At 39.5% G+C, this 25,425-nt stretch overlaps 1 protein-coding gene across 1 annotated transcript in view; it reads right to left on the reverse strand.

Moving 5' to 3' along the window:
* Positions 1-25,425, reverse strand: part of LOC112957051 (VPS10 domain-containing receptor SorCS1) — a 269,061-nt gene that overhangs the window by 173,571 nt on the left and 70,065 nt on the right. The window contains exon 2 of the mRNA XM_026050581.1: positions 12,602-12,669. Coding sequence (XP_025906366.1) covers positions 12,602-12,669 — 68 coding nt within the window. The remainder of the gene's footprint in view (positions 1-12,601; positions 12,670-25,425) is intronic.

Raw genomic sequence — 25,425 nt, forward strand, 5'->3', positions numbered from 1 at the left:
CCCAATAATTCCTTAAACCTGGGCTCATGAAAAATCAAACCCAGCAAACAAGAAGGATGAGATTCAACCAGAAAAAGGCAGGGCAGCCACAGCAGGGCTCCATTTTGATCTTCAAATAAATTATCAAGCAGAGAAGCTCCCTCCTTTAAGTTCAGGCACATGAACAAGTCACTGCTGGGCTGAATCATGAATTCTAAGCAAGTGGGTCTTCCCGGCCAAGATGATTGCCTTCTCTCTGAGGGGAWACATTTCTGGGATGGCAGGGATAATGAGGTCAGCCTAAAAACAAAACAGGATTGAAACCATTCAGGAACACAGCTACTTTTTGCTTCCATAMCAAGACTTATTTTTCAGTAAGCAGCATAGGACAAAGCTAAACAGCACAGAAGTTAACTAAAGAACCAAAAATTTGTCTTAGCAATATCTAAGTAAGCTATTAGCTAAGCTTTGAAGCTTTCCAAAACCATCTCTTTTAATGTACCCATTCATTAAAAGAATAATGCGAAGTTTAAAGAGCAATCAATAAAACTCCAAGACACTCTGGTCTCCATCTGCCTTATGGAGCTCTTTACCCTAAAGGCTACACAAGTGCAATTTTGTGCCATTTGCTTCTTTTTCACTTCCATATGGCACTCAATCCAACACAGCAACTGGCAAGTTCATTTTATAAGTTAAAATATAGCTGCATGATTTTGCATTCATCACCCATTAGGACACAACTATAAAAGGTAGAGGGAAAACAAACTACATGCCTGAAAGACACTGAGAACTTTTCACTTCTCAAGCATTAATTCAGCTCTACCCGCAGCTGGCACAGGGCAACAACCACCAGGTGCTTCTGAGCTCTCTACAATTCTGTATCAGCACTGGATAGATTTAAAGAAAAAGTAAATGCCCTCAAATATATTCACCAAGATGTATTAAACACTTCTGATTAGACCACTGCTGTTTAGCAAGTCAGGAAGCCAGAGATCACTAGAAGACTCGAAGTTAGCTGGAAGACTAAATCAGAAAATATCACCACGTTCTTATTACCATACTTTCTCTGCTACAGTTTCACACTCAAAACAAGATACTGGGCCWGGTAGCCCTTTGGTTTGATACAAAATGGTCCCTCTTAAAACTGATTCCTTATACAAGATTAAGAGCCTCAATAACTTCCCTCTGCTAAGTGAGGCATATMTGGATTTTGGATTTGGTTTTCAAGTTGCACCATGCAATTTCTCTGCATAAGACCAGATTCCATGCTATGAATAATTCTATTTTTTTATTTTCTTTTTTCTAGTTTGATATGGAATGAAAAAAATATCTCCCCACTTTTTCCTTTCTATTCAGAGCAAAGAGGTCAAACAAACATTTCAGGTCAGCTGAAACAAGCTGTTCTGATTTATGTCCCTTTATATTTAAAATTTTAAACGTGTACACATACATTTTAGAAAGTTTATTCCAGTAAAAGCCCTGTCATCTCTTCTACATCATGAAACATTCTGTTATTAGGAGATTTAGCTTTGAAAAGAAACTGCATAGAAATCTCATGTTTTTTCTCATCCACACCACTTAGACTTGGCAAAAATAATGTATTGTTATAAAACAGCTTATAGCAGCCAAAACAAAGCTATTCCCTTGACTGAGCTTGACTGAGAGGTACTAAATGACCAAGCAGATGAATGAGCCAGAAATCACAGATTCATGAACATCCTCCAACAGCTTTGCTAGAAGAAAACACTTGTGCCTTAACAGGGATTTCAACAGTCTTTGGAGAGAGTTTGAGACTCCAGGAAGATGGTAAAACACCTCGGGTGAAGAAACATGGTCCTAGCATGGGACCAGCATCTCTGACCACAATTCCAGGAGTTACCGTACATCAGAGATTACCCATACATATAATAGTTGGCTATTCTACCTCTCTATTTTTAATTGTAACCATAATTCTGCAAATTATAAAGCGCTGCTTACTCTGAGGTTTATTCTGTTTCTTTTTAAAGCAATTGACTCAGCAGTTTTCTTTTGTTTTTCCTGAAATAAAGAGCATTTGTATGCAAGAAAAGCCAACTGCCCAGTCCAATGGCTTTTTAATTACATTAATAGAAGGGCTGGACAACAAAATTATCACAGGTTTTGGGCACTTTTTGCTAATCTGCATTTCAATGACGCTAAAAAACTAAGCAGTTATAGCTGCTATTAAAATAATACCAATTGGAGGTTTAAAAAAAAGCCGAGCAACAAGGGTGAAGCGCTGCTTGTATAACAACTAGAAGCTATTTCTGGAGCAGATCAATAGCAAGCAGAAAGTGATGGAGTTTGGCTCAGGTCAGTGACATCCTACCAGTTTCACAAGCAGCTCAAAGCGCTGACTCTGCATGCAACCTCTGCAACTTTAACCATGTCTAAGCTTCTTTGCCTCAAACTACATTCCCCTCCCACCCCTGTGAATGCTTATCCTCCTTTTTACTGGGCCTGCGCAGTCTTTTTCCACCCTATTTCCACCACTCATCATATATTTCCTCTTTCCTTGTTTCGCCTCCCACGGCACCATTCTCAAACATGCACTAAATTTGTCTCACCTGCAATTTCGAGCATTTATTACACACATGACCCGAGGGATACATTTAATGCTCTTATCTCCCAGGATATCCTTTGAGACTGTAAGGCATTCCTRCAGTTTCAGATGAGGAGTTTCAGATCCATTGTAATATTTTAGACCTATTCATTCAAACCTCAACATTTTTCCCAGGAGCCTCGAGCTGAGATTAAAAATTTGGAATGGAATAATATAAAAATAATTATCTTGGCAAGCCATAAGCAAACAAATTTAGTACTGAAATGCAATCAAGTCATAGTAGCAACACTTAGATAGAGCAAACTCACTTCTACAGAGTTCTCTGTTATCATAACAATATCAGGAAGGGCATCTCATGTCAGACCAGAAATCCAAATCCATTTAGTTCATAACTGCCTTTTTCTCCCTTTTTCTTTTTCTTTTTTTTTAAAAACCACCAAATTCACTGGCTCTTGTCTATACCTAACCAAATACTTCATCATTTTATAGCCTGATCCACAAACCCATCCTGAAACAGGACACAAATATCCCAGCCCCTGCCAGCATCCTGTGCTCTGAACCATGCAGCTCTCCTGTATCACAGTAAGCTCATTCATACTCCTTCACACTCAGATCACTAACAGGGCTGATTAACTCACAAATTAACATTATATACAAAGCAGAGTCCCTCTTCTGGATCCTTGGGCCTTTCTGCCCCAGCATGTAAATCATTGTATTAAGGGAAAAACAAAAACAAAAAGAAGAAATGAGGAGTTAGAAAATAACTCCTCCCAGTCTCTTCTAAAACTGCAATTGGCTTCMAACACTGTTGTGCATCCTTTTAACAAAGCACTTAGGGAAATAAATCTCAGGCTATTAAAACACTTGTGACATCACACTTATTTCTTTGAGGAACAWCCACATTTTGAATTTACAGCACATGCATGCTGAGATGGAGGACTCCACAGGAAAAAACATATYGTCTCCTCCTTCCTTTGGCTCTTTTACCCAAGATGAAGCAGACTCAGATTGTAATGTGCTTTTCTTACAAAACAGTTGGCATTGTGAAAGCTGTTAGCATACAAGGAGAGATTACAAAGGCGACGACAATTTACCTTTGGAAAGGAAACACTCAGAAGGGAAATTTACTGAGGTCCTTAAATTTCTTTCTTACTCTCTCATCGTGCCTAGCCTCTAAATTTTACACTGCTTCAGAAAAGAGCACATCATCACTCGAGCATTAGCAGGGAAACGAGGAGAAATGATATTTTCATGATGCCCRTAGTCAGTTCACGCTGCTCACAGCAAAGAGAGGTCACAGTCTTACAAGCCACAAATGTGTTTATTGGAAAGGGCTAGGTAATTTTATAGCCTATAATATTTTTTTATAGTTATTCATGTTAATATGGCAAGTCATCAAAATTCATGCTTCAGGGCATAAGCTGATTTCTCTAGAGAAAAATAGTTATCCCAATGGCAGCAGGTTTGTTTTGAGAGTTTAACACCAGTATTAACTATCATTCATTGGCTGTTAGTAGAGCAGGCTAGTAAAAGCAGCAGGCCTCCTCTGGAAAACTCTAGCTAGGAAAAATTTGAGGAAAATCAAAAACTGGAAAAAAAAAAAATCACACCCTTACCTACCACATACCATGGAAATGCATTGCTTCCAATTAAGCAGTGCAAGTGAAGAAACTTGCCTACAGTTGCRTGTAGGGAAGCTAGGGCTTAGCTAGTGGTTCTCAATTCCCAGCTCTAAGCAGAAGTCATATTGTTTCCTGCAGGAGGGAAATAAACAGAAGAGACCAAGAGCATGTGTTTTTCAGCTTCCTACACCGATCCGAGATAGCTGGGGAAAATGTAAACACACTATCAGCAACATCGTCACTAACTGGTAAAGCACAATAGGAGCTTACATTTGCTTACAGATGCTTTTTTATCCCCTTGCCCCCAGAAGGGTTTCTAGCATGCAGGTCTCCCGGCCTCCAGCCTCCCTTTAGCTTAATTCTAAAGCTACAGTTTTGCATTCATCAAAAGGACAGTGCAGGCCCAATTTTGACAGCAGTTCCCACTGCCCCAGTGGTTACAGTCCCTATCCATCTGACAGCTGAACACAGTTCATCTTTACCACCTAAACATGGTTCTTCCTGGTGTATGGACAATACCTGGAACGCAGCTCGGTTCCAAAGGGGTTGAGGCAGCTTCTCCTGCTCTGTTAGAAGGCAGAGCTGCTCTGTTAGAAGGCAGAGCAACTTTGCAGCGTTACCAACAGGAGGAGATAGGAAATCCCACTTTATAAAATGCAAACAAAATTTGCTTTTTTTCTTAGCAGAAAGGATTTTTTTAAATGCCTGTTTGAAAGAACCATATGTAGACCATGTAAACACACTGGTTACAAGGTGGTAACCAGTGGGTTCAAGCTGTTCATAACTAAACCAGGAACAAGGCTCTGCCTGGTCTGATCAGAGCTACAAGCCCAACCAGTCTTTGAGGTGACAAACCAGCACCTGTGGCTCACAGTTAATAGATAAATCTATTCCATACAGAAATTCCCCCATCCTAACTCATCTTCCCCATGCAGATATAACCACTAACAAGCTCCCTTAACATTTGAGCTTCAAAAAACTTACATCAAATCTTTTTCAGTCTGTTCTAATCTCCAAGATCAGTGATTCAAGCATCGTAAAATAACTCCCACTTTCTTCTGATGTTTCCCTCACATACCCTCCCCCTACCAACTTCAAGCAAGGAAGAAAAATCTCATGAATCAAGCATTCTAAATAAATGTTTGGACTTTCCTATTTGTACAGCAATTGGAGATTTTCAGTTCCCTTTTCACCACAGGAACACCACCACGCTAAGCAGCTATTTTTTCTCCCATTACAGAAAAGCTGAGATTGTGAACTCAAAGGAGGGAAAAAGAAAAACATGAGGGAATACACGGGAACCAGCAAATACACACAGAGAGAGATATGCACACAGACCATTGCAATACAGCAGTACAAGCAAATTAGCAGAACCAACAATACCACCTTTGTGCAAACATTTTGCCTTATGGGAAGATCAGATATTCAAGTGTCTGTCTTACTCTCTCCTTATGAAGTCATTTAATATACAATATATGGGGCTTCTCTGTAAATTCCTATTACTTTTCAGCTCAGCCTCTCATAGATATACAATCTATGTAAATGACAAGATAATTGAAGAGAAGTTTTATTCTTTCACTCAGCAAGAAAATGCATGCAAGAAAAATCCATGCAGCTTTTTTATGGAATAAATTCATTCAGAGGTAGGTGAGGGAAAACAAGGACAGACAGAAGGAAGGTCTTTTACCCCCCGCTGATAACGCAGTGTATCAGTTTAGAGTGCAGTGTAATTGCTTATCATCAAACTGACACATCTTCACCTACCACTTAATGAATCTCACCAACCAAATGACACAGTGCAATAGCAAGGGGAGGCACAGAGCCAGGAAAGACATGCTTCCACATTCCCTCACACCTCCTCAGGCCTGCAGAAGTAGGCTTGTAAAAGTCAATGCCTTGTTGAGACCAGGGATCAGGTCTCTCAAGTTGTCTCTATAGCACAAAGCACAAATTCTCAGCACCGAGGTCCTCAGGGGAATGGGACAAGTCTGCCACAGCCAAGACATCTGAATAACACCAGGCAAAACGAACCCTCCTGGCCATAAACAGCTCCAGCTCCCTGCAAAGCACAGCACTTACTCCACATAACTAAGTGTTCACAAACAGATCTGGAGCCCCAGACCACATTCCCCAGAGGAATCACCCTAGCTGCTCCAGTAGCACTAAACTTATGAAATTAGGAAAAGCAGCGCAGTGCTGCTAAGCATCAGCCCATCTTCTGAGGCACAGAAGCTGCTGGCAGGACAGCACTACAACCCGCTTTTGCTATCAGTATTGAAGACACAAGCTACCTATGGCCTTTACTTTTCCTGTTACACGTTGTACAATTCTTACCTGGTACAGAAATAGGAAGAAAAGGTCATTGTGTTTTAAGAGAGAAAAAAGTTTTAAGGTTATGCTGCACAGGAAGTGGCAAAGCTAGTGTATATTACATTTAAATATTTACAGAACAAAATTTCCAGATGTTTCACAGCACATCCTTTGAGAGGGAGCTAGTGACATCTGGCCCTTTCTGTAGCACTAGCAGTAGTAATCTTGGGATTTGTACAGGAAACAGTCAAAGATACAGATTCAGATGTACCTGTACCTGAAGATCTTAAAGTTCAGAACTCAAGGTAGTATAATTAACTTAGCTGGAATGTTTTTTCTGTTGTTGTTGTTGTTATTGTTGTTATTTTGGGTTTTTGTTGTTGTTGTTTTTTGTTTATTCAAGCTCAACCCTGAATACATCCTTCCCTTTATGTAACTAGTGGAAGATATATCCCTTTGAAAAGAAAAGTACAATTTTACAAAGTTTTGCAATAGGACTGACTGCATAGATCCAAAAAAGATGGAAGAGCAGAATACAAAGGTATTTTGTTTTGTGTTTAGGAACTATTAACTACATTGCATTATTGGTACGTCCTCTAACACATCACCTCCTGTCTAGCTTGTCTGTATTCCTTATATAGTCACAAGATATGGAGGCACCCCATGGACCAGTAGAGTACTTATGATATGTTTTACCAATATCATTTGCCAAGATAGGTACAATCTGGGAAACACAGATGTGCAAGTTCGTCCCTTAATTTGCAGAACAAGAATTGACACGCTGCATTTAGAATATTATATATCTATGAAGTGGCATGAACATTGTTTATCTGTTACTTAAATGAGAATATATATTAACATTAATATTCATTATCTTGATTTACATGTTGGTTTTCATGTAGCAAATTAATTGGGTTTTGTTCTTTTTGATTTACTTGATAATGCTGCTACATTTTATGACTGGCTGCAACAGAATACATTTTTAATGTGCTTAACAAATTTGCATCTTCATTAATGCTGAATGTTTTATCCACACAGACAAGACTAGGCTACGAGGAGCATGTCATTAAATCCTGAACTAAATTCGATCTTTTAAAATATCAGAGTATGAGACTTCCTCTCCTGTTATTTCAAGGCACAACCCATTTGCGYCAGTGACTAAAAGCCAGGCCCCCAAATTCAAGAGTTATACTGGCTCTCATTCTTCAAGGAGAATGGAACAGAACTCAAAAAAAAATTAAGAGCATTGCTAAATGGGGACCTATTTGAATAATCTGCTGCAACTTGCATTTTCTAGGAAGGGTTTCCCCCTCTCTTTAATAGAACTCTTTCAGAGAGCAGGCAAAATAATGGAAGAAACTTTGGCAACCAAATAGAAGAGTTGACTGTACTAAAAGTTTATTATTCTAGTAACTAACAGTAATATATAAGCCCTCTCACATAAAAAAATGACAGCTATAGCCTAGATGTATTGAGGGCTCATTACAGTGTCCCATGCCATAAGAAAATGCCCTGCTCAACTCCTCATTCAGTCAGTGCATGAAATCCATGTTCTAAACCAGTCCCCAGTAGATCTCCCAGTTTGATCACCCACTGGGATCAAACCATGAGAAGACACCGTCTCCTTCGTGAACAGCTGAGMGTGCAAATTCACTCTTTCCCTTCCCCCAGACACCTTCAGGCATCGATACACAGCGCAGTCAGCGGTTCATACATTTGCAGGAGAGAAAATGCAAATAAACAAATAAAGACACGAGGAAATGTCACTGTTACAGCTTAGAAAATGCCCATGGGAGATAATGTAGCTGTATTTATCAAGCTCTGATATTCAGTTAGAGAAAATGACTTAGGCAGAAGGAGCAACTGAAGTACTGTATTTATGGATAAAAGCATTTCAAATAGTTCTTTCAAGTTTCCTTTCCTACAAAACTGCTGGTTAAAATGTACTTAATGAAAGACTTTCCCTTCCCCCACTTTCTCAGTTCCTCACACATGAATTTGTTTCTCCTACGTTCTCCAGCTAAAAGACCCAAATTTTCTGCTGCTGCAAACTCTGCTATGCCACTAAGCCACAGATTATGACCTTATTAATGTGGCTCAGCAGGTTGAAAATAAATGTGAATTGAGAAGAGTCCATCTACAAAACAGGCATATAAACAACATTAAATATGCGGGAGACCAATAAATACAGTAATAGGAACATCCTGGCAATTCTCCCCAAAGAAGGCAAGTGAAYACTGCCAACCTTTGAAGTCTGCTGTTCTAAGAACCTTCAAGTCTGGAGGAAGAAAGTCTTTAGGAACACATCAAGAATATTGAAGATGACATGGGTGACTATAGCCCTGATTTGAACAAGGGCATTCTTCCAYATATAACCAGAAGCAGGGAAACTGTGTGCACAAGTCTAAGCTTGGGACTTCAAATTTAGATCTATATCCACAGAGCTGAGATAAACACACAGACAAGACAGGTGGACTTGGCAAACAGAATTCAAGAAACAGAATGAAAGGACTGATAGATATATTCTGGCATATCTCTCCAGAGCAAACACACAGCAGAGAAAAAGCAGAGGGAAAAAACCTAATCTTCCCCCACCTTTGTCTGTGGCTCATGGATACCATAGTCACTATTCCGACATTCTTAATTATTGAGCATATATTCTTATTTTATTTCAATGGTAAAAAGCATCTTTTAACTGTCACAGCTTAATCCTCTGTCATCTGCAAGATACCTTGCAGAAGAGAAATAAAACCAGTATATTSAGTTAATTGTTCAGTGACAACCTTTCTTCCATCCTGTTTTATTTCTTCTTTACAGAAAGCRACAAAAATAATTTAAAAAATCCAAAACAGTGGAAACCTGCTGAGAGGTAACTGTGTAATCAAAATCATGTCTACCCTGATGAGAAATCTCATTTAGTGTCTACAGAACAGGTATCTTACTTGCCACCTGGYGCTTGGTGAGCTACTGAGCCTCAGCTCCATAGAAGACTGTATAGATTCTTTTCTCTTATTGTATTTCATGCCTTCTTGTCTGTCACCAGTGGCCTCAATTCATTGGTATTTTTGGAAGGGCAATCTCCATCCATTAGCACTGCAGCCAGATGGAGTTAAACTGGCTGAAAAATTATAAAGAAATGCCATCCTAGCAGGTAGTAGTGTGTTTATAAAGAAGACAGATTCATATCTTGTAGGCAGTGGCATAGTTGTGTTATAGATGGTTACAGTCCCATCAGTCACAAGACTGCTTAAATCACCCGACTACACCTTCAAATGACAGATGTGCTTATAACCAGCTATAACACAAATGACTCGTGGCTGTGACACGCTTCTAAACAGCCCCTCATCATTCATCAGCCCTACTGAATGCACTCTGCACAGGAGTGGTATTTCTTTGTCATGCATTCAAGGCAGTTTCCTCTTCAGCTGTAGGCACTAGCAGAATTACCTTTTTCCTCCATCCTTCAGAAACAGAATTCTTGACATAAGAAATCAAGCCAGACCCAAGATCATGCTTTCTTTCATTCCCAAACATCAAACCTTGAGGCAGGAAATAAATTCAAAGGCAGAATATGTTTCTCCTCTCAATTCTATTTCTCTATCCTTTTTAAACAAGCAGAAAGATTTAAATTAATATGTCACTTAAGCAGCCAGGAGAAGCATAAGCTAATAACCTCCATCAGGTGCACTAAATAGTAAGATATAGTCATCTTATCATTTCTTTCTACTGTACTAAGAACAGAGAAGCTGTCCTGGGATCTTCACAGGGATATTTATTAGTGACCCCAAAACATGCCATAGCAAGCGGAAATCTAAAAGAAGAGCCAGGCTCAGGATGAAGCACAACATAGTCACCTGAGGCTTACATAAGACAACAGGAGCAGGTGACTCATACAAAAATGAAGATCAGCGTCAGCACTCACGCCAACCATGAATGCTAAAGAAMAGATCAGGAAAAAATAGTGAAACAGTACAAAGATAACTGGGGTGATTTTAGCTGTCCTAGTTCTTCCAGTCCAAAGCCTTTGCCAAGGAATTCTGGATGCTTGGGCATGCAGCTGTATCCAAGTTCTCAAAAGCGGTGTGTGCCAAACTAATCTAGACTCAATAGGTTCAGAACAAACCAAATAGTCCCTCAAACAATTTGAGGGACTCCTTGCCTTAAAAAAAAAAAAAAAAAAAAAAAAAAAAAAAAAAAAAAAGGCACAGGTAGTAGATTTTTTCAGTCTCAGTGAAATATTAAAGAAGATAGCTCATGCAATAAAAACCCCAACATAGCCAAAAAACATGGAAGATGATTTAAGACTCAGACATTAGAATGAAGAGCGAGGAAGGGCTCTAATCTTCAAACTTAGGAATGAGGTCTAAGTGTACTAGTAGGAAGTGTCATATTTGATAATCTTGTTTGTATATTCTTCTTTACACTGCTTTGAGATAGGATATTGAACTACAGGAAACAAGATAGCTGCTCCTACATATTTAATTACGTTCTAACATTAAGACTGGCTGAAGTCCAGAAAAGCAATTTTACTCACTCACTAGATCTACGCCTATTTCTCCACCAGGGCCTTAGGCTTGTGGTACATCCTCTAATGACATCCACAGCTCCTTCTCTTTGAATCAGGAATAAGATTTAGGTCACTGTCACATGCATTACAGAAACCAGTTCGGAAATGAATAAGCCTACCAGAACAGCTTTGTGCCCAAGTTCATACATTTCAGCAAGAGTTGTGTTGTCCACTCTGATTTGTTTTGTTTTCAGCTTGCAAACAGTATCTCAGCTCAATTCTACATCACATCAGATGAGCAAAGTAGCTCTTGCAAGAAGAAGTGTCTTTGCATTGTGTAACCCCAGACCTTCACCAATGAGCAATGAAACAATGAGAAAGACATTCAAGGGTAMAATGACTAATTATAGCAAAACATACATACATTGCTCTAGCAGCAATATGTATAAAATAGACAGCTCTGGCCATCCCCAGAGCATGAGAAACCGCTTATCTAACCTCACAAAATACTTATACTTTCCAGTATTTTTGCCATTCTTCAGAACAAATGCTACACATTTTTAAGTTCTAGTTTGTTCTTTTTATTTTTCAATTTCTCCAGGCCTGAGAGAAATATTGTTTTTCCCCCTGCAGGCTAGTGTAGGCTAGAGCACTCTATAGGTTTATATGACACTCCATGTCAAATCCCTCCTATATCATTCTCTTAAATCCCTGCCCAGTTACTTGAACAGTAAGATTATTCTCCCAACTTCTGACCCAAAATTCTTCCTTGCAGCTGTAAAATCTTTCCTAAACAAGTCTATCATTCTCATAAGAGTTTGAGTTTCAACATTTCCAAAGACGACAGCAGTCTGTCCATCTTCATCGACCATTCACAGCTTCTGGACTGCCCATAGGAGTTCAATACATAGAACTATGAAAGAACTTGTGTTTTATCCATTACAGCTTCTGAAAGGATCACTAGGGACACCACTTAGACCCGTTTTTTGGAGAAGCAAACACAGACATGATCTACTCTCAAAACCAAATAATAGCCTTAAGAAATAGATGATGGCCCAGTTCTTTCCTTTGGTTCACACAGTGCCTTGAAAACATTGGAGCATCAAAGCATCCCCGATAAGCCACTAGAATAGACAGCACTGCACAGGTGGAAATCAGATAATAGTGCCAATACTAACAGTCCTSAATAAACAGCCTTTTACTACTCATTTGAGTAAATTTTATTCCCAGATACTACCTCTCAATCTTAATATCATCCACTTCACAAGGACTCCAGCTTGCCATCAGATCCTTTGTTACAAACAAAGGTCTAAGGCTGTTTGGTTGTTCTTTTTAAAACAATAAAAAAATAAGATAAATAAAAACTAATTGGTTGATGTGATTCTGCATAAGAGAGGAGGGGGGAATCAAAGAACAGCAAGTTCATGAAATACATTACCAGGATGAATATGACAATCAGACCTCAGCCTCTTTGAGTACAAGTAACAAATATGAGACAGAAGGTTTCTAGCATATTAAAAATCAAAATAAATTCAATAAAAAAATTGCACTGGACTCTTCCTGTTTAACAAAGATAGCGATTAACTCGATTTATCTCCATACCTCCAAAGAGAGCTCTCTGTGATGCTTCCCAGGTTGTAGTCGTACAGCTTTGTCAGAATCAGAATCACCTGAAGGCAAAAGAAGAAATCATGGTTAGTCTGAAACAATTACAATCTCATAGAACTGAAATGACCCCAGGGAGAGCTTAGGATTCCTTCAATGGGTTCTTAACATAATTGAATGAATTGTTAAAAGCATTTGCCTAGACTGACATGGAAAGTATTTTCAGAAATGTATGTTCAGCCAATCAGACTTTTCCCTGTTAACTCCTCTGCATGATATTGCCAACAGGTCTTCATTTCCTTTCCTGTACCCTAGGAAGGGAAGTGAAGTGGGAAGAAGCTGAATGCTTGACGTAACATTTCAGGATACAAGATGAAATCCGCTGTATGTGGTAGAAATGCTGAATGCTTTCTGCTCTGTTTCCTGAGCACTGAAACTGTCAATCTTTGCAGCTATGGCCCATGAATAACCCTGTAGCCTGTCTCCACTTGTCCCCCTTCTTGAAAAAAAATCTAAGAACACTGTGAAGGGGGCAGGCATSCCTTAAAGTCTTTGCTAGAAATATACTGATCAATTGATACCAGCTTCTATAGTGAAAAAGAAAAGATTTTAAATGAAGTCACAAGTTTCAGAGAGGGCTTTAAACCACACTCATACAGTGATTTCATGCACTGTGGATTTGGCCTATCCTTTAACAAACTAGGCTTTTAAGCACTAGACTCTACACCTGAGAACTTAGAAGGGATGATATTTCTTAATCTTCAGTGTATGTACATGCATATGTATGGTAGAATTACTAAACAGAGAACCGCCCACAAAGTGATTACAAAGGACCACATCTTCAKCTCTCCTGGCAAATATATAGCTTTAAAAAGCTGAAGGAACCGAATTTTCCTCTTCTGTATTCTCAGATTCCCTCTGCTTCCCCACTTACCTTCTCCAAATAGATGTCCCTATTTGTGAGATTGTGGTTAAGTTTCTCTCAGTTTCCCCAATATGCAAAATGATCACAAACTGAGTCCTAGGAGACCCTGACTGGACATTAGGAAATTGGACCAGGACCCTGGACATTAGGAAATAGGTTACCCAGAAGATTTGCAGAACCTCTACCCCTTGGAACTCTCAAGACCTACGCTAGGCAAAACCATGACTGATCTAGGCTATAGATGGTACCAGTTCTGCCTTGAATAGGAGGTCAGACTACAGATCTTCAAATACTACTCCCAAACAACATTCCTACTGCTTCAGTGAGAAGTTTCAGCTTTAGTCAGAGTGGAAGTGTTTCTAGGTTTAGCAGTTTTATTACTTCTTTTGATAAATAGCCTCTCCCTCCTGCCAATGCAGACACTTCAAGAATAAAATTACCTTGCAGGTTAGAGGAGGTAAAGCAAAGAAGGTAATTTTAGCAAAAAGTTTCCAGCAAAACATTTCAGCCTGCTCTTTTGTTAACGCCTTAAAAAATAATTACTGACTTTCAAGATGATGGGATCCTTTAACAACTCCTACATTTAGGACATAAACCACCAGACCATTTCTATTGCTACTAATTTATTTTGCATTTCTCTGTGCCAGTGTGCTGTATATCTTCTCTTCCCCTCTATCCCATTAGCACTGCAGTAAATCAGAGAGGCACGACACTTCCTACCTGACAGAAACACTGATCTATATACCTTCACGTTATTATTTTCAGCCTGACTTCCTAACAAACAAGGCTTACAGATACAGCCCTGCTCCCTGATAACTTTTGTATTCATCACTCAATTTCAGCCAGTTCAGAAAAGCAGCAAAGACCGGAGAAAACAGTTCCTATCAGCTCTGTGGAAGTTGGCAGCAACGTGGAGAAGAGCCAGGGAAGCTCTTCCTCCCACAGGGGAAGCAAACAGAGCTTGTGACTGCTGCTGGCAGCTGTGCCAATCGCTGTCCCTTCCCAAAGGGTCAGATCTGCAGGATGGACTGCGGCAGCACGGCCACGCAGGGCTGAGGATGTGAGGGAGCATGAAGCGAGTGTCTCAGAGAGCCAAGCGGTCTGTCAGCAGTAGATCTGGCACTTCTACTTCATTCATTGTGGAAGATGCATTCATGAGAAGAACAGCAGCCTCCCCCTGCTCCATGCGCCCATTTCCACTTCCTCACGGTTCATCATGACCACATACTGGTTATGCCTGAGTAAGGGCCTCACCCTGACAACCCTGAGGAAAACTAACTGGCTATAAAATGAGTCACGAACAATCCTTAGCAAAAGAGAAGATCCTGCAGGGAATCATGAGCAACCCAAGCACATCACCCACTGAAGGTGTGGCTACCAGAACTCAACCAGCACAACCCATCCACCTTGGCAACAGGCTGCAGGGAGGTCACGGCCACAGAGACCACTTTCATTCACCATTGCCTGGGCTTCAGCCCTGCCCCACCACAAGACCTGGCCTGGCCACCAAGTGCTCTGCCTGGTCCACTTGCCTCATCAGTGATGGGACCTGTCTGCAAGCCTCCTCTCCTCCAGGCTCACAGGCCCCAGTGCTGTGGAAAWGGTGACTCAGTCTGCTTGAAGGGGTCTCTCAAGGGTCCCCCCAAACACACACACACATCCTTTCTTTTTGGAGGTCTTCCTGACATGCCCATCTCCCTGGTGATGCATCAGATGGCATCTGCAGAGGGTGCACATGCTTATGAAGGGCTTGTGTCCATCAGAGCTTTCTTGGGTCTCCGTTTCCATCTCCACAGCCCCAGGACTGCTTCAGGGCAGCTGCTGGCTGCAGATACAGAACCATGTTGCTGTTATCCCGCATGGCCTTCTTTGAATGGGTCTATAAAGCTCCTACTCCACATAAAAGTTGAGGAGGGAAGGAGGGGGAAGAGAGGGAGTTTGTGTGCGAGCATAAAGCATCTCCAAATAGCTGCTCTCCAGGTGAAAGATAATAGAAAGCTAAAACATACACCTGAGCCACCAGCCCGCGGGGCTGCCTCCCCTCTGATGTAGGAATTGTAGAYACCCCAAGTCTCAAGCACCCCTCGAATTTGGGAAGCAACTGGACAAAAATCACAGCTACAGCACAGTTGTTCACTGCTCTTCCAAGCATTGCTGTCCCTCTCAGGCCTCTCTCCTCCTGCCTGCCAGAGAAATCAGAAAAAAAAAAAAMCTGAAAAAAACTGAGAACAAAATCAGTCAAGAGCACTCAAGGATGTGTGGAGGATTTTGTATGTGTGCGCATTTTTTGGTTTTTTTTTTCCTTCCTTTTTTTTCCCCMGTCATGCTCCAAGGAGCTTCGYTATCAGCTGCTCCAGCTAATCTGGCTAGAGCACAGCTCACCTTTCCCAGGCCTGTCTATGGGTGGATTTATTCTGTAGCACAGATTTCCCAAACACAGTTTCCTCTGATGAATAAATATTTTGATACCTGGGCATTTTAGATGCAGACCTGAAGGTAGCACAGAAACTGAGAAGAGTAACGAAGAAAAGTAGAAATTTTCCCCTCAACTCCTTGCCACCTAGGATTTTAGGGAAGATCATGCAAGAGTCTGAAGGAACACTTTCCCCATCTGTAAAACCAGGGTATTCTAATCAGGTCCACTTTTACAGAGTACTACAAGACTAGCAGTATGCAATTAATAGTGTTGAGAAAACCTATTTTTTTTTTTTTAATACTCAAATTTTGGCTCTTTCAATTATGAGGAAAGTTCACAAATTTCAAAACTCTCCACAAAAGAAGTCAGAGACAATTTTAATGTCTTCAACAGGAAGAAACAAACTGCAATGGACATTCCAGAAAGAATATGAAATGACAAAAATTAAAAACGTTAGAAAAAAATGTTAAACAACTAGAAAGCTGAAGTGTCTCTTGTTCTTTTTATTTTGCCCATAAATTTCAGCAAAATCTACAGTCTTACGCAGGACAGTGTAGTTCTCTGAGAACCAATGGAAAAAACAGAACTRTGTGTTCTATAACATACGTAGGTAGATATATACCCACACATATATATACTCATTAAGTTAGCTCTTACAATACTTCTAAAATCAGAGGAATCTCTAGACTTATCAAAGTGTCAATGTTAATTCTAGACTAGCTACCTTGAACTCAAAATAGCATTATATCCTGGTTAATTAGCTTTGATATAAAAGTAGAATAAAAATTCTAACATTTATCAATTCCAAAGTAGTATTTCTATTTGGAAGCATGATGTGATACATACACACACACACGTATCTATATGCACCAGCTTTTTAGAAAATAGCTTAGATATAATCAAATGGTACCAATATCCTATATCCAATACATGTAAGCGGCTTTCCTATAATCATTCCCATTTTAATGGGTCTACATCAAATTCCTGAATATCTTTAAGTCTATTTTGAGTTTCATCAGTCTCCCTGCACCATTTACTGCGGCTCAAACACTAGAAATAGATCAGCTCAAAGATACATATCCAAAACAATAAATTGTGGGACAGAAAGCTAGTTATTTCTGACTAGAATTCCATATTATTTTCCCTTTCACAAAGTTACTTGACTAACCTATGTAAAGTCATGATTGTGGTTATTTTTACTCTTTTAGAAGTGTTTTCTCCTTATTTTTCTCTTTTCTTTATTACTTAACCTACAAAGGTTGGTACTGTTCTTGATTTTTTCTTTCCACCTTTATGGCTGTCACTATATGTGCAAAGGAGTGTAATGAACAGAGACATGCATATTATGTTGGTTTAAATGTCAGAATACGAGCTGTGAAGGAGCACAGTAATGAAACAAAAAATACTGTCTCAACATTTTTTCTCGCTTGTTTTTGTTTTCTGTGAGTCTGTGCTTTCTCCATTCACCAATCAATAAAAACTAACAAGGCCAAAATGAAAAGAACAAGCAGACTAGAAATGCAGTGAAAAGGAGCTGAAAATCCAGACTTAGGCCAGCTCTGCTGTGAATACGAATGGTCTTTCCAACTGCTCAAAAATTCAAGACTTCAGAAAGTCCATTCACTAGGATCATTTGAAGTGACTATTTTGCCCTATCAGGTATGGAAGTCAAGGAAAAAAATCATCGTCACTTCTGAGCTACTAGCCAAAAGCAGAAGAGATTTGGTCATGGTTTATCACACCCTCAATGAGTGCACAAGCCACAACTTAGTCTTGAAAAAGTTTAAATTATTCATACGATGTGGAAAAGCCCCAGCAGCAGAGATAGAAAAAAAGGCCTTGGTGGATTAAGTTCATTCACCTGAGAAAAAAAACAGACAAAACACCTACTTCAACTTGGCTTGCCCATCTCCCAAGGAAATATAGGACCCAATAGCTGGAAAGGACAGRGCCTCCATGTTTCAGAAACCATTGTTTTGATTCAAACCAAAACAGCATTTCCAAAGAAAAGCCAATTTGTCAAGCATTCCCAAACTGATTCWGTTTCTAGGATCCAGGACAAGAAGGGCTTATCTGTAGGTTGAGAAAATCACTAGCTGCACAGAAAAGGCTGAAATTGCCAGTTCAGGTCCCAAAAGGTCCCTGTTGTCTTAGAAGAAATTCTAGGGCAAGTGCAGCTAAATTTTTCACAGATCTAGTTTGACTCATGTTTGATTGGTCCATGTTGTCTCACCTTACAGTGCACCTTGCACTTGTAAGCCAGTCCTAAATCTGGGCCAGATTTTTTTTCTCTTTTTTTTCTAAGGGATGTGTCTCTGCAGACACATCCCTTAGAACACAAAAGACTTGTTTTTAACTCTTCTGCAAATGACTCTAGCAAGGTTCCTGCAAGGTACTGGCCAAGGCTCTTGGGTTTTTTTTTAACTGTACTGCTACTTTCAGCTGTAATGAAAGGATTATTTTTAACCTAACATTTTTTCCCCCCAACTACAAAAAAAATACTTCACCTTATGATAAATGATGCTGAAGTAGCTGGCCAGGAAGGTATAGTGACCAAGTGCCTACACATTGCTGCTGATCAACTTACTGATGGTGAGAAGGAAGTGGTAACACAGCTACAGGGAAACCACCACCTGAACCAGCTATGTTGGTACAGGTTAAAGTGTGCGTCAAACATCTGTAAGACTTCACTGCTCACTGACCATTGCATGCTTGTTCCCAGGAATGCCACATAAACACAAGTTAAAATTAGCCTAGCTTAAGAACAGTCTCAACAAAGATTTAGACTAGAAGAGTTTTTGTATTTACAGTTTGGTCACTGTGCAAAATTGTCTGGCAAATATTCCAGCTGAATCTCATTTATATCTACAAGGTTCTCAACTTCGCGATGTTTTACCAGCTGGTGCTCTCACAACCACTCCCAGGCCCTCTCTGCAAATACTTTCCACTATACACATCACAATAGGCTACTAAATTCAAACAAACAACTTTTATAGTTCCATGGTGACACAGATTTTTCAAAGAGAAGAACACAATGATTTTTTTTTTTTTTTAAGTGTTTGCCATAACTTCTCAGTCTGATTTTTACAACAGTACCTCTGGATTTACTGAAAATTGTGCCAGAGGATTGGCCCTACCAGTTTTCAATGCGGATTTAAAAGTCACAACAGACCATTATTTGTGAAGTGTCAACTACAGACCTAAAAACCATTTAGTCCTACAATTGTTCAGTTTCCCAACCTGGGACCCATCACCTCTCAACATTACTGGTGTGTGTAATGCTCCTTTATTCAACATTTTGTTAGAATCATCTGAAAAACACAGAACTGCAGGACTAAGAAAAAGCATCCTGTCTCTTCCTCACCCCTCAAAAAAAGCAAAAAATCAAGTAAAATCATCACACACCAAAACAACAAGAACAAAAAACACATACACACAAAAATCCCACACAACTCAGGAATATTCTTAATGAGCTGTTCATTGAGGCAGCCACAAACACACAGAAAGAAATTCATAAATAAATCTGAATAATTCATGACCAAGGACTCCACAATCTAGTTAAAGAGAAAAACTCCCAAAAAAATCATTATTGGGGCAAATTACTAGTATAAATCTTGTCCTACATATAATTATTTTTTATTTTTAATACCAGTCAGCAAGTAACAGGATCACCTAGAAATAGGCAAGTATTGAGAACTATTTAGAATATAAAAGTCTATCTGGTTTGCCTTTTTTGCGGATTATGGACTCACATTCACACATCATTAGGCAAAAAAGTACGAGGACAGAGGAGAACAATTAACACAAGTAAAGACTCCCAAACTAGTAACTCAATTCCACCATAACTTTCCTTAAGAGTAAGTAATAAAATAAAAACCTTCATTTTTCTGCATCCTGTAACAGGCAGGACAGAAAGATTTTGTCCACTATCCTGTCTGTAACAGCAGATGATCAGAGAAAAAGCATTAGAAACTGGCTATGTAGAGTGTAAAACTTATTAACAACTTTACAACCATCAGGCTACACTCTTCCTATATCAAAAGCTGTATCAAGGCTATTGTGCTCAAAAGAATCAGAAATAGGCAGCAAGGATGATCAAAAATATAAAACAGCTCTGACTCAATAAGTTAAGATTCTGTAATTTAGGAAAGAGACAACAATGTCTTACGTTATAATAACGGTCTGTAAAAACACAAGTGTCCTGAATTGATTGCTCACTCTTTTTCAGAGCAGAAGACCTAGGACAGCAGTTGAAGTTAGTAGGTTCAAAATGCACTATGTATACACAAGTACATTGTGGCTTCTGCAAGTTTCAGTGAAGTCAAGGGAAAACTTGAGAATTTCAGGCAGAACAAATGCACCGAGGTCTTAAAAATACAGAGAAAACACATATGGCCCAACGCTCATGCACATTTTACACAATACAAAACATGCATGCCGAYGCAGTGGACATCCAAGCAGTGGACTCCCTTTGGGCAGAGGCCAGGTCAACTCTCATGTTCTTTTAGTTATCATGCATACTGTTAGCTTTCAAAAAGCTGTTTAAATTCATTTGCATTCATTTATATTGATAGCACATTTAATAATCTCTTGTAGGCAAGAAAAAAATAWTTGCCAAGCACTTGGCCTTGCAATGTCCAAAGAAGGATATACAACGGTTTCTATTATGTTCAATTTACAGGAGTCCCTTGTGTGATGACAGCTTTTAGAGGCAACAATACAAACCATCATAAAGGCAGGCAAGACAAGGTTTCTATCCCACAAATATTTTAAAGACACCTCCAGTCTTTATGCTCTTTGTATGGATGAAACAGAAATTTGTTAGGATTTAAAAAAAAATAACAATCAAAGCAGAAAATAAATTGTGTTTCTATAACAGATAAAGTCCAGAGGTCAAGGCACTAAATTACTTCTCCTGATTCCAAAGGGATCTCACACCTGGCTCTATCAAGTTCCTCAAAAAAACCCTAACCACTGACATACCGAATAATTTACACAAGAAACAACATTCGTTGCTTTCAGCCTCTTTCCAATTTCATTTTGACAAATTCTTCTTTCATTCAATGCAAAAAAAAAAAAAAAGGGAAAACATTTCTGAACAGTTCCACATGTGATTTACAAAGTTAAAAAATAAATAAACTAAAAGAGCAACAGAAAGTTCCAGGGAGTAAATTACTACAGGAACAAAAGCAGAGATACTCAGGTTCCCAAGTAAATGTAATAGATTGTGCTCCAGTGGCAGGAGGAGGAAGGGAAGAAGGGAAGGAGGACAAAAAGCAAGGGATAAAAAAAAATGCCTGTCTGTCATCTTGAAATGTTTTAWTACAAAGGCAAATAGTCAAGAAAGAGACAAGGTTTCATTTCTGAAGAAAAAAGTCAGCATGGGGAGAATCGATTACACACTATAATTGCATTGATGCTTAAAAGCCATTAGCATGAGAGCCCTGTGCCTGCTTGGAGAGGGAAATGCAGCCTTCTGTTTATTCATTTCATTGAATACCCACACAGGCCTCTGGGGGATTATTTGAGAATTAGGACCAGAGCAGGGTGAAGCCCTGAACCACTTGGAAGGAAATTTCTTCTCTTACACCCTATTATCCTCACTGTCACTCAGCAGCTCTTGCTTAAGCATGCAGTTACTGCCTGTGATTTAGAGTGGACACCCAGCAAGGGTGAAAGGTTCAAGTGAAGAAAAGCCCTGTGCTGTTCTGCGCCTGGCCCGCTCTTGGACTGGCTATTGAAACACCCAGAGCCATTCAGGAGTCTCTGGGCTTTGCCAAGGAACAAAGATTTGAAGGGCTGAGAAGCCGCTTCTGAAGCAAGTTTAGAAAGCCTATGTCCACAAGTGAAAACTTGCTTCTTAGGAGCTCCTCAAACATCTAATTTCACATGCAAACTACTACTCGAGCACAGTCCTGGTAGCTAAAAAGAGCACAGCATACAACCCGTTCTCACAAACTGAGGGAGTGTGTGAGAAATCCTTYATGAAAACACATTTCTCCTTTAGGATCTTGCTTTGCCAGCTGTATTTATGATGGTACCTTTCCTGGTTAAGACCCAGAGTTTTTTTTGAAGGATTTAGAAATACCCATAAACTCCAAGCATGCACAGTATTTCCCTAACCAGTAATCCAAGCCTCTATTTGAACATAATTCATCCAACTCTTTCTGAAGAAATAGAAARAAAAATAAAAGGCAACAAAGTAGAAAAAGGCTGAAGCTAGAGGTCAGTCTTTGTGAAAGGAACCTTGTTGGAGGGCAGAAGAAATGGACAAAACCTGTAATAGGTATGGTGCGTATAATACCTCAAATTGCTTATCCTGGGATCACTGCAGCACATAAAAGTGAAAAATTAGCATGCAATGAATAATTTATTTAGCACTTTACTGTTGTTTAAACAAATCACTTTCATGAAAGCAATGTGTATTCAAGCAATAAATCACTGTTTAGCTCTCTGTCACAAGCATAAGATAACACTTGACAGAATTATTGAATGATGTTGCATGGCCACAAGGCAAGTACAACAGAGATAAGGGTGATGTCCTTGAATAATAGACTTCCTTCTTTTCCCCCAGGAAGAAACTGAATCTTGAAAGAAAAACTTTCATCCTGGGGCAGCAGGGATGGTGAAACTTGTGAATGTAAGTGCCTTTCATCTACAGGTCCCAAAGTGCCCTGAAAACATTAACTGATCACTCCAAACAGCAGCTGCATGATGTAGGTTGGTTTTATTACACACACCAAGCATGCACAGCTTGAGAGAGTTTGCTATGGAAAGGAGGAAATGTTTGTTCTGATGAACTCCCATCTCTTAATTCTTAAACTTATTTTCCTGTTCTCTAACAAACAGGGAAATGAATTTCAGCAGATTCGAATCTGCTTYTTTAAGTCACAGTTTCCCCAGTGCTTAGATCTATTTGAGCAGGAGTCAAATCYAAGTCTTCTGGTCCACATACTGTAATATCACAGCCTATTTGATTCAATACAGGTGGAAATGATGGAAATGTACAATATTTCTAACAATCTCCAATGACTCATGAAAAAGAACATGCTAACAGATACAAACTGAGGAAGGAGAAGTCTTGGTATAACTAAGTAATTATTAAATCTCAGTCCTGTGGCACCGTGAGCCAGAGACATCTCTTCTTCCAAATGCCATTTCCCACAAACCACCTTTCCATTAGTTCCTAGGCATCTTCTACTAACAAATGACAATGAAACATGTCACTACAGAAAAAACACACATTGAGTTTCTTCTCTATAAGGAACCCCTTTGCTAATGGAGTTGGCCTAGGAATCATTTGGCTCAGGACTAGGTTTCAAAGAGTACCTTATGATCTCTATGGCTGCCAACATTAATTTGGTCTCCTGTTACTCCTCAACAGCGCTAAATAAAAAAAAAAATAAAAATAAGAAGGGGAATCAAGTCATTGTGTACTTGTTCTCAGCTTCTCCCAGATCAGCACAATTCTCAGGGCTAAATGCAACACAACACACGCTTTTGTCTGAATACTACTCATACAAGCAACAACAAAGCAAGAATTGAGTGCACTCARTTTGCCATAAACAAGAGAGACAAACCATGCATTCAAGCTTGCACTCACTGGCCACCACAGTTAAAGAAGTGGGAGGAATAAGAATACAGTTTTCTAGCATGTGGGCACAATCATTGCTTGCTCTTAAGAGACAGGGGGCACATCGGTCAACTTTTACCAGTTGAATGGCTTTATTTCATCACTGAAAATTAGATGACTCCAAATTCTAGAGGATTGGGCCCAATTCTAAAAGGAGACATTCTAGCCATCCCTCAAGCACATCTTATATAATCAGACAAAYGCGGGTGAAATCCGCAAGAACAGTTCTTCAGTTCCTTGCATTATTTCACCCACTCCAGCTGCAACAAAATATCTAGTAGCAGTTGTTTGTAATGCTCTGGAAGGCATCCTGAGACCAATTGTAATGGAAAGGTCATATTTTTGGATCTGTTTATAGATGGTAATTTGTAGGGTTGTAACATCACATGTCAATAATTCAAGGTGGGAAATTACAACAGTTAATAGGTCATCAATTCTTCACTTCTCCACCTTAACTCTTTCTCCCCAGAGAACAGTTAAGCCATATTTCATCTAAGCATATTCCTTGAACCTCAGACTTGAAGGTTTCATTTGTTTATGGAAAGAGACTTAGGATGGTAAGACGCAAGTAATCCCTTAACAGGCACACAGGGATCATAACGGATATAAAATGCACATTTCAGACTTGGGATATAAATTCCTGTTAAAGGTCTTTTCTCACTGGGCCTCTATATTCTAAAGAGCAGGTTAATGCTATCAGAATGAGGACTGTTGTATTACACCAGAGAGGGGAGGACTTGGTCAAAAACAACTTGTTAAAGGAAGTAGGATATATTCCAAGGGAGATTACTCCCACCTTCTGCTATTCTTTAAAAATATCTCCTTCTCCCTCTACTGAATTTATGGTCATCAGCTAAAGATAAACCAAGTCCTACATGCATTATCCACTCTGACAGTCAGCCTTGGGGACTTAGCAATAATCAGAAGCATCAGTGTGGTTACACCAATGTATCAAATATGCACCTTAGAAACCTATTCCCACTAATTACATACAACTGACTTGCTCTAGGATCTCGTGCTGTATTCCCACATAGGATCCCCATCAAATTAGTGACGTCAAAGTAGCATTTTGGGAAACTGAAAGGGACAGGGTTTTGGGAAACCTGCAGGACAGACACAAACTTGCCTTAGAAGCAGATTACAGCATACCTTAAAATGGACCTGTATATGGCTACGCTCCCCATAGAACAGCTAGAAGTTTTATCTATTATGTCAAAATAACATAGTTATTCCCAATCACAAGATAGGATTCATGATCTACCACATGACATGAGGCCTGAAACCAGCATTGTGATAGGGAGAAACATTATTCACCTGGCAGTGAATGCCTCCAGACAAAATTCTCACATCATTCAAATGTAATTTACAGTACAGAAAAAAAGAAAGAGAGAAGAAAGAAAAAGGCATAGGCACACAAAAAAGTTGAAGAGTATTAGAAGATTGGAAGGCAGACAATTGTGTGCAAAAGAAAGCCTCCAATCATAGCATCAAATCAGCTTTATGAGAGCTAGCTGAAGAGTGCTGTCTGCCAGCTGCAGTCTCACCCTGAGTGAGGTGTGAAGAGAGCTGCTCATATTAAAATCACACCATCCACAGGTAAAGAGCATATCAGACATTTCTCCCACATGGTTCAAAGTACATTCAGCACTCATTCTCTTGCCTTTGGAGCCCAACAGAAGCCACCAATTCCAACTTTTAATAGGACCTACTAACACCTGCAAAAGTCAGAAGATACTAATGCAAAATATCTTCAGAGGAGATTATAAGGCTTGAGATACTTGAGGTAGCACTATGGCCATAAGAGTTCCCTCAAGCCCCCTCTCAAAAATCAAAAGAAATTTTAGGAC

This window comes from Nothoprocta perdicaria, unplaced genomic scaffold (genome assembly GCF_003342845.1).
Source record: "Nothoprocta perdicaria isolate Ctin4 unplaced genomic scaffold, notPer1 scaffold_7, whole genome shotgun sequence".
Classification (NCBI taxonomy): Eukaryota; Metazoa; Chordata; class Aves; order Tinamiformes; family Tinamidae; genus Nothoprocta; species Nothoprocta perdicaria.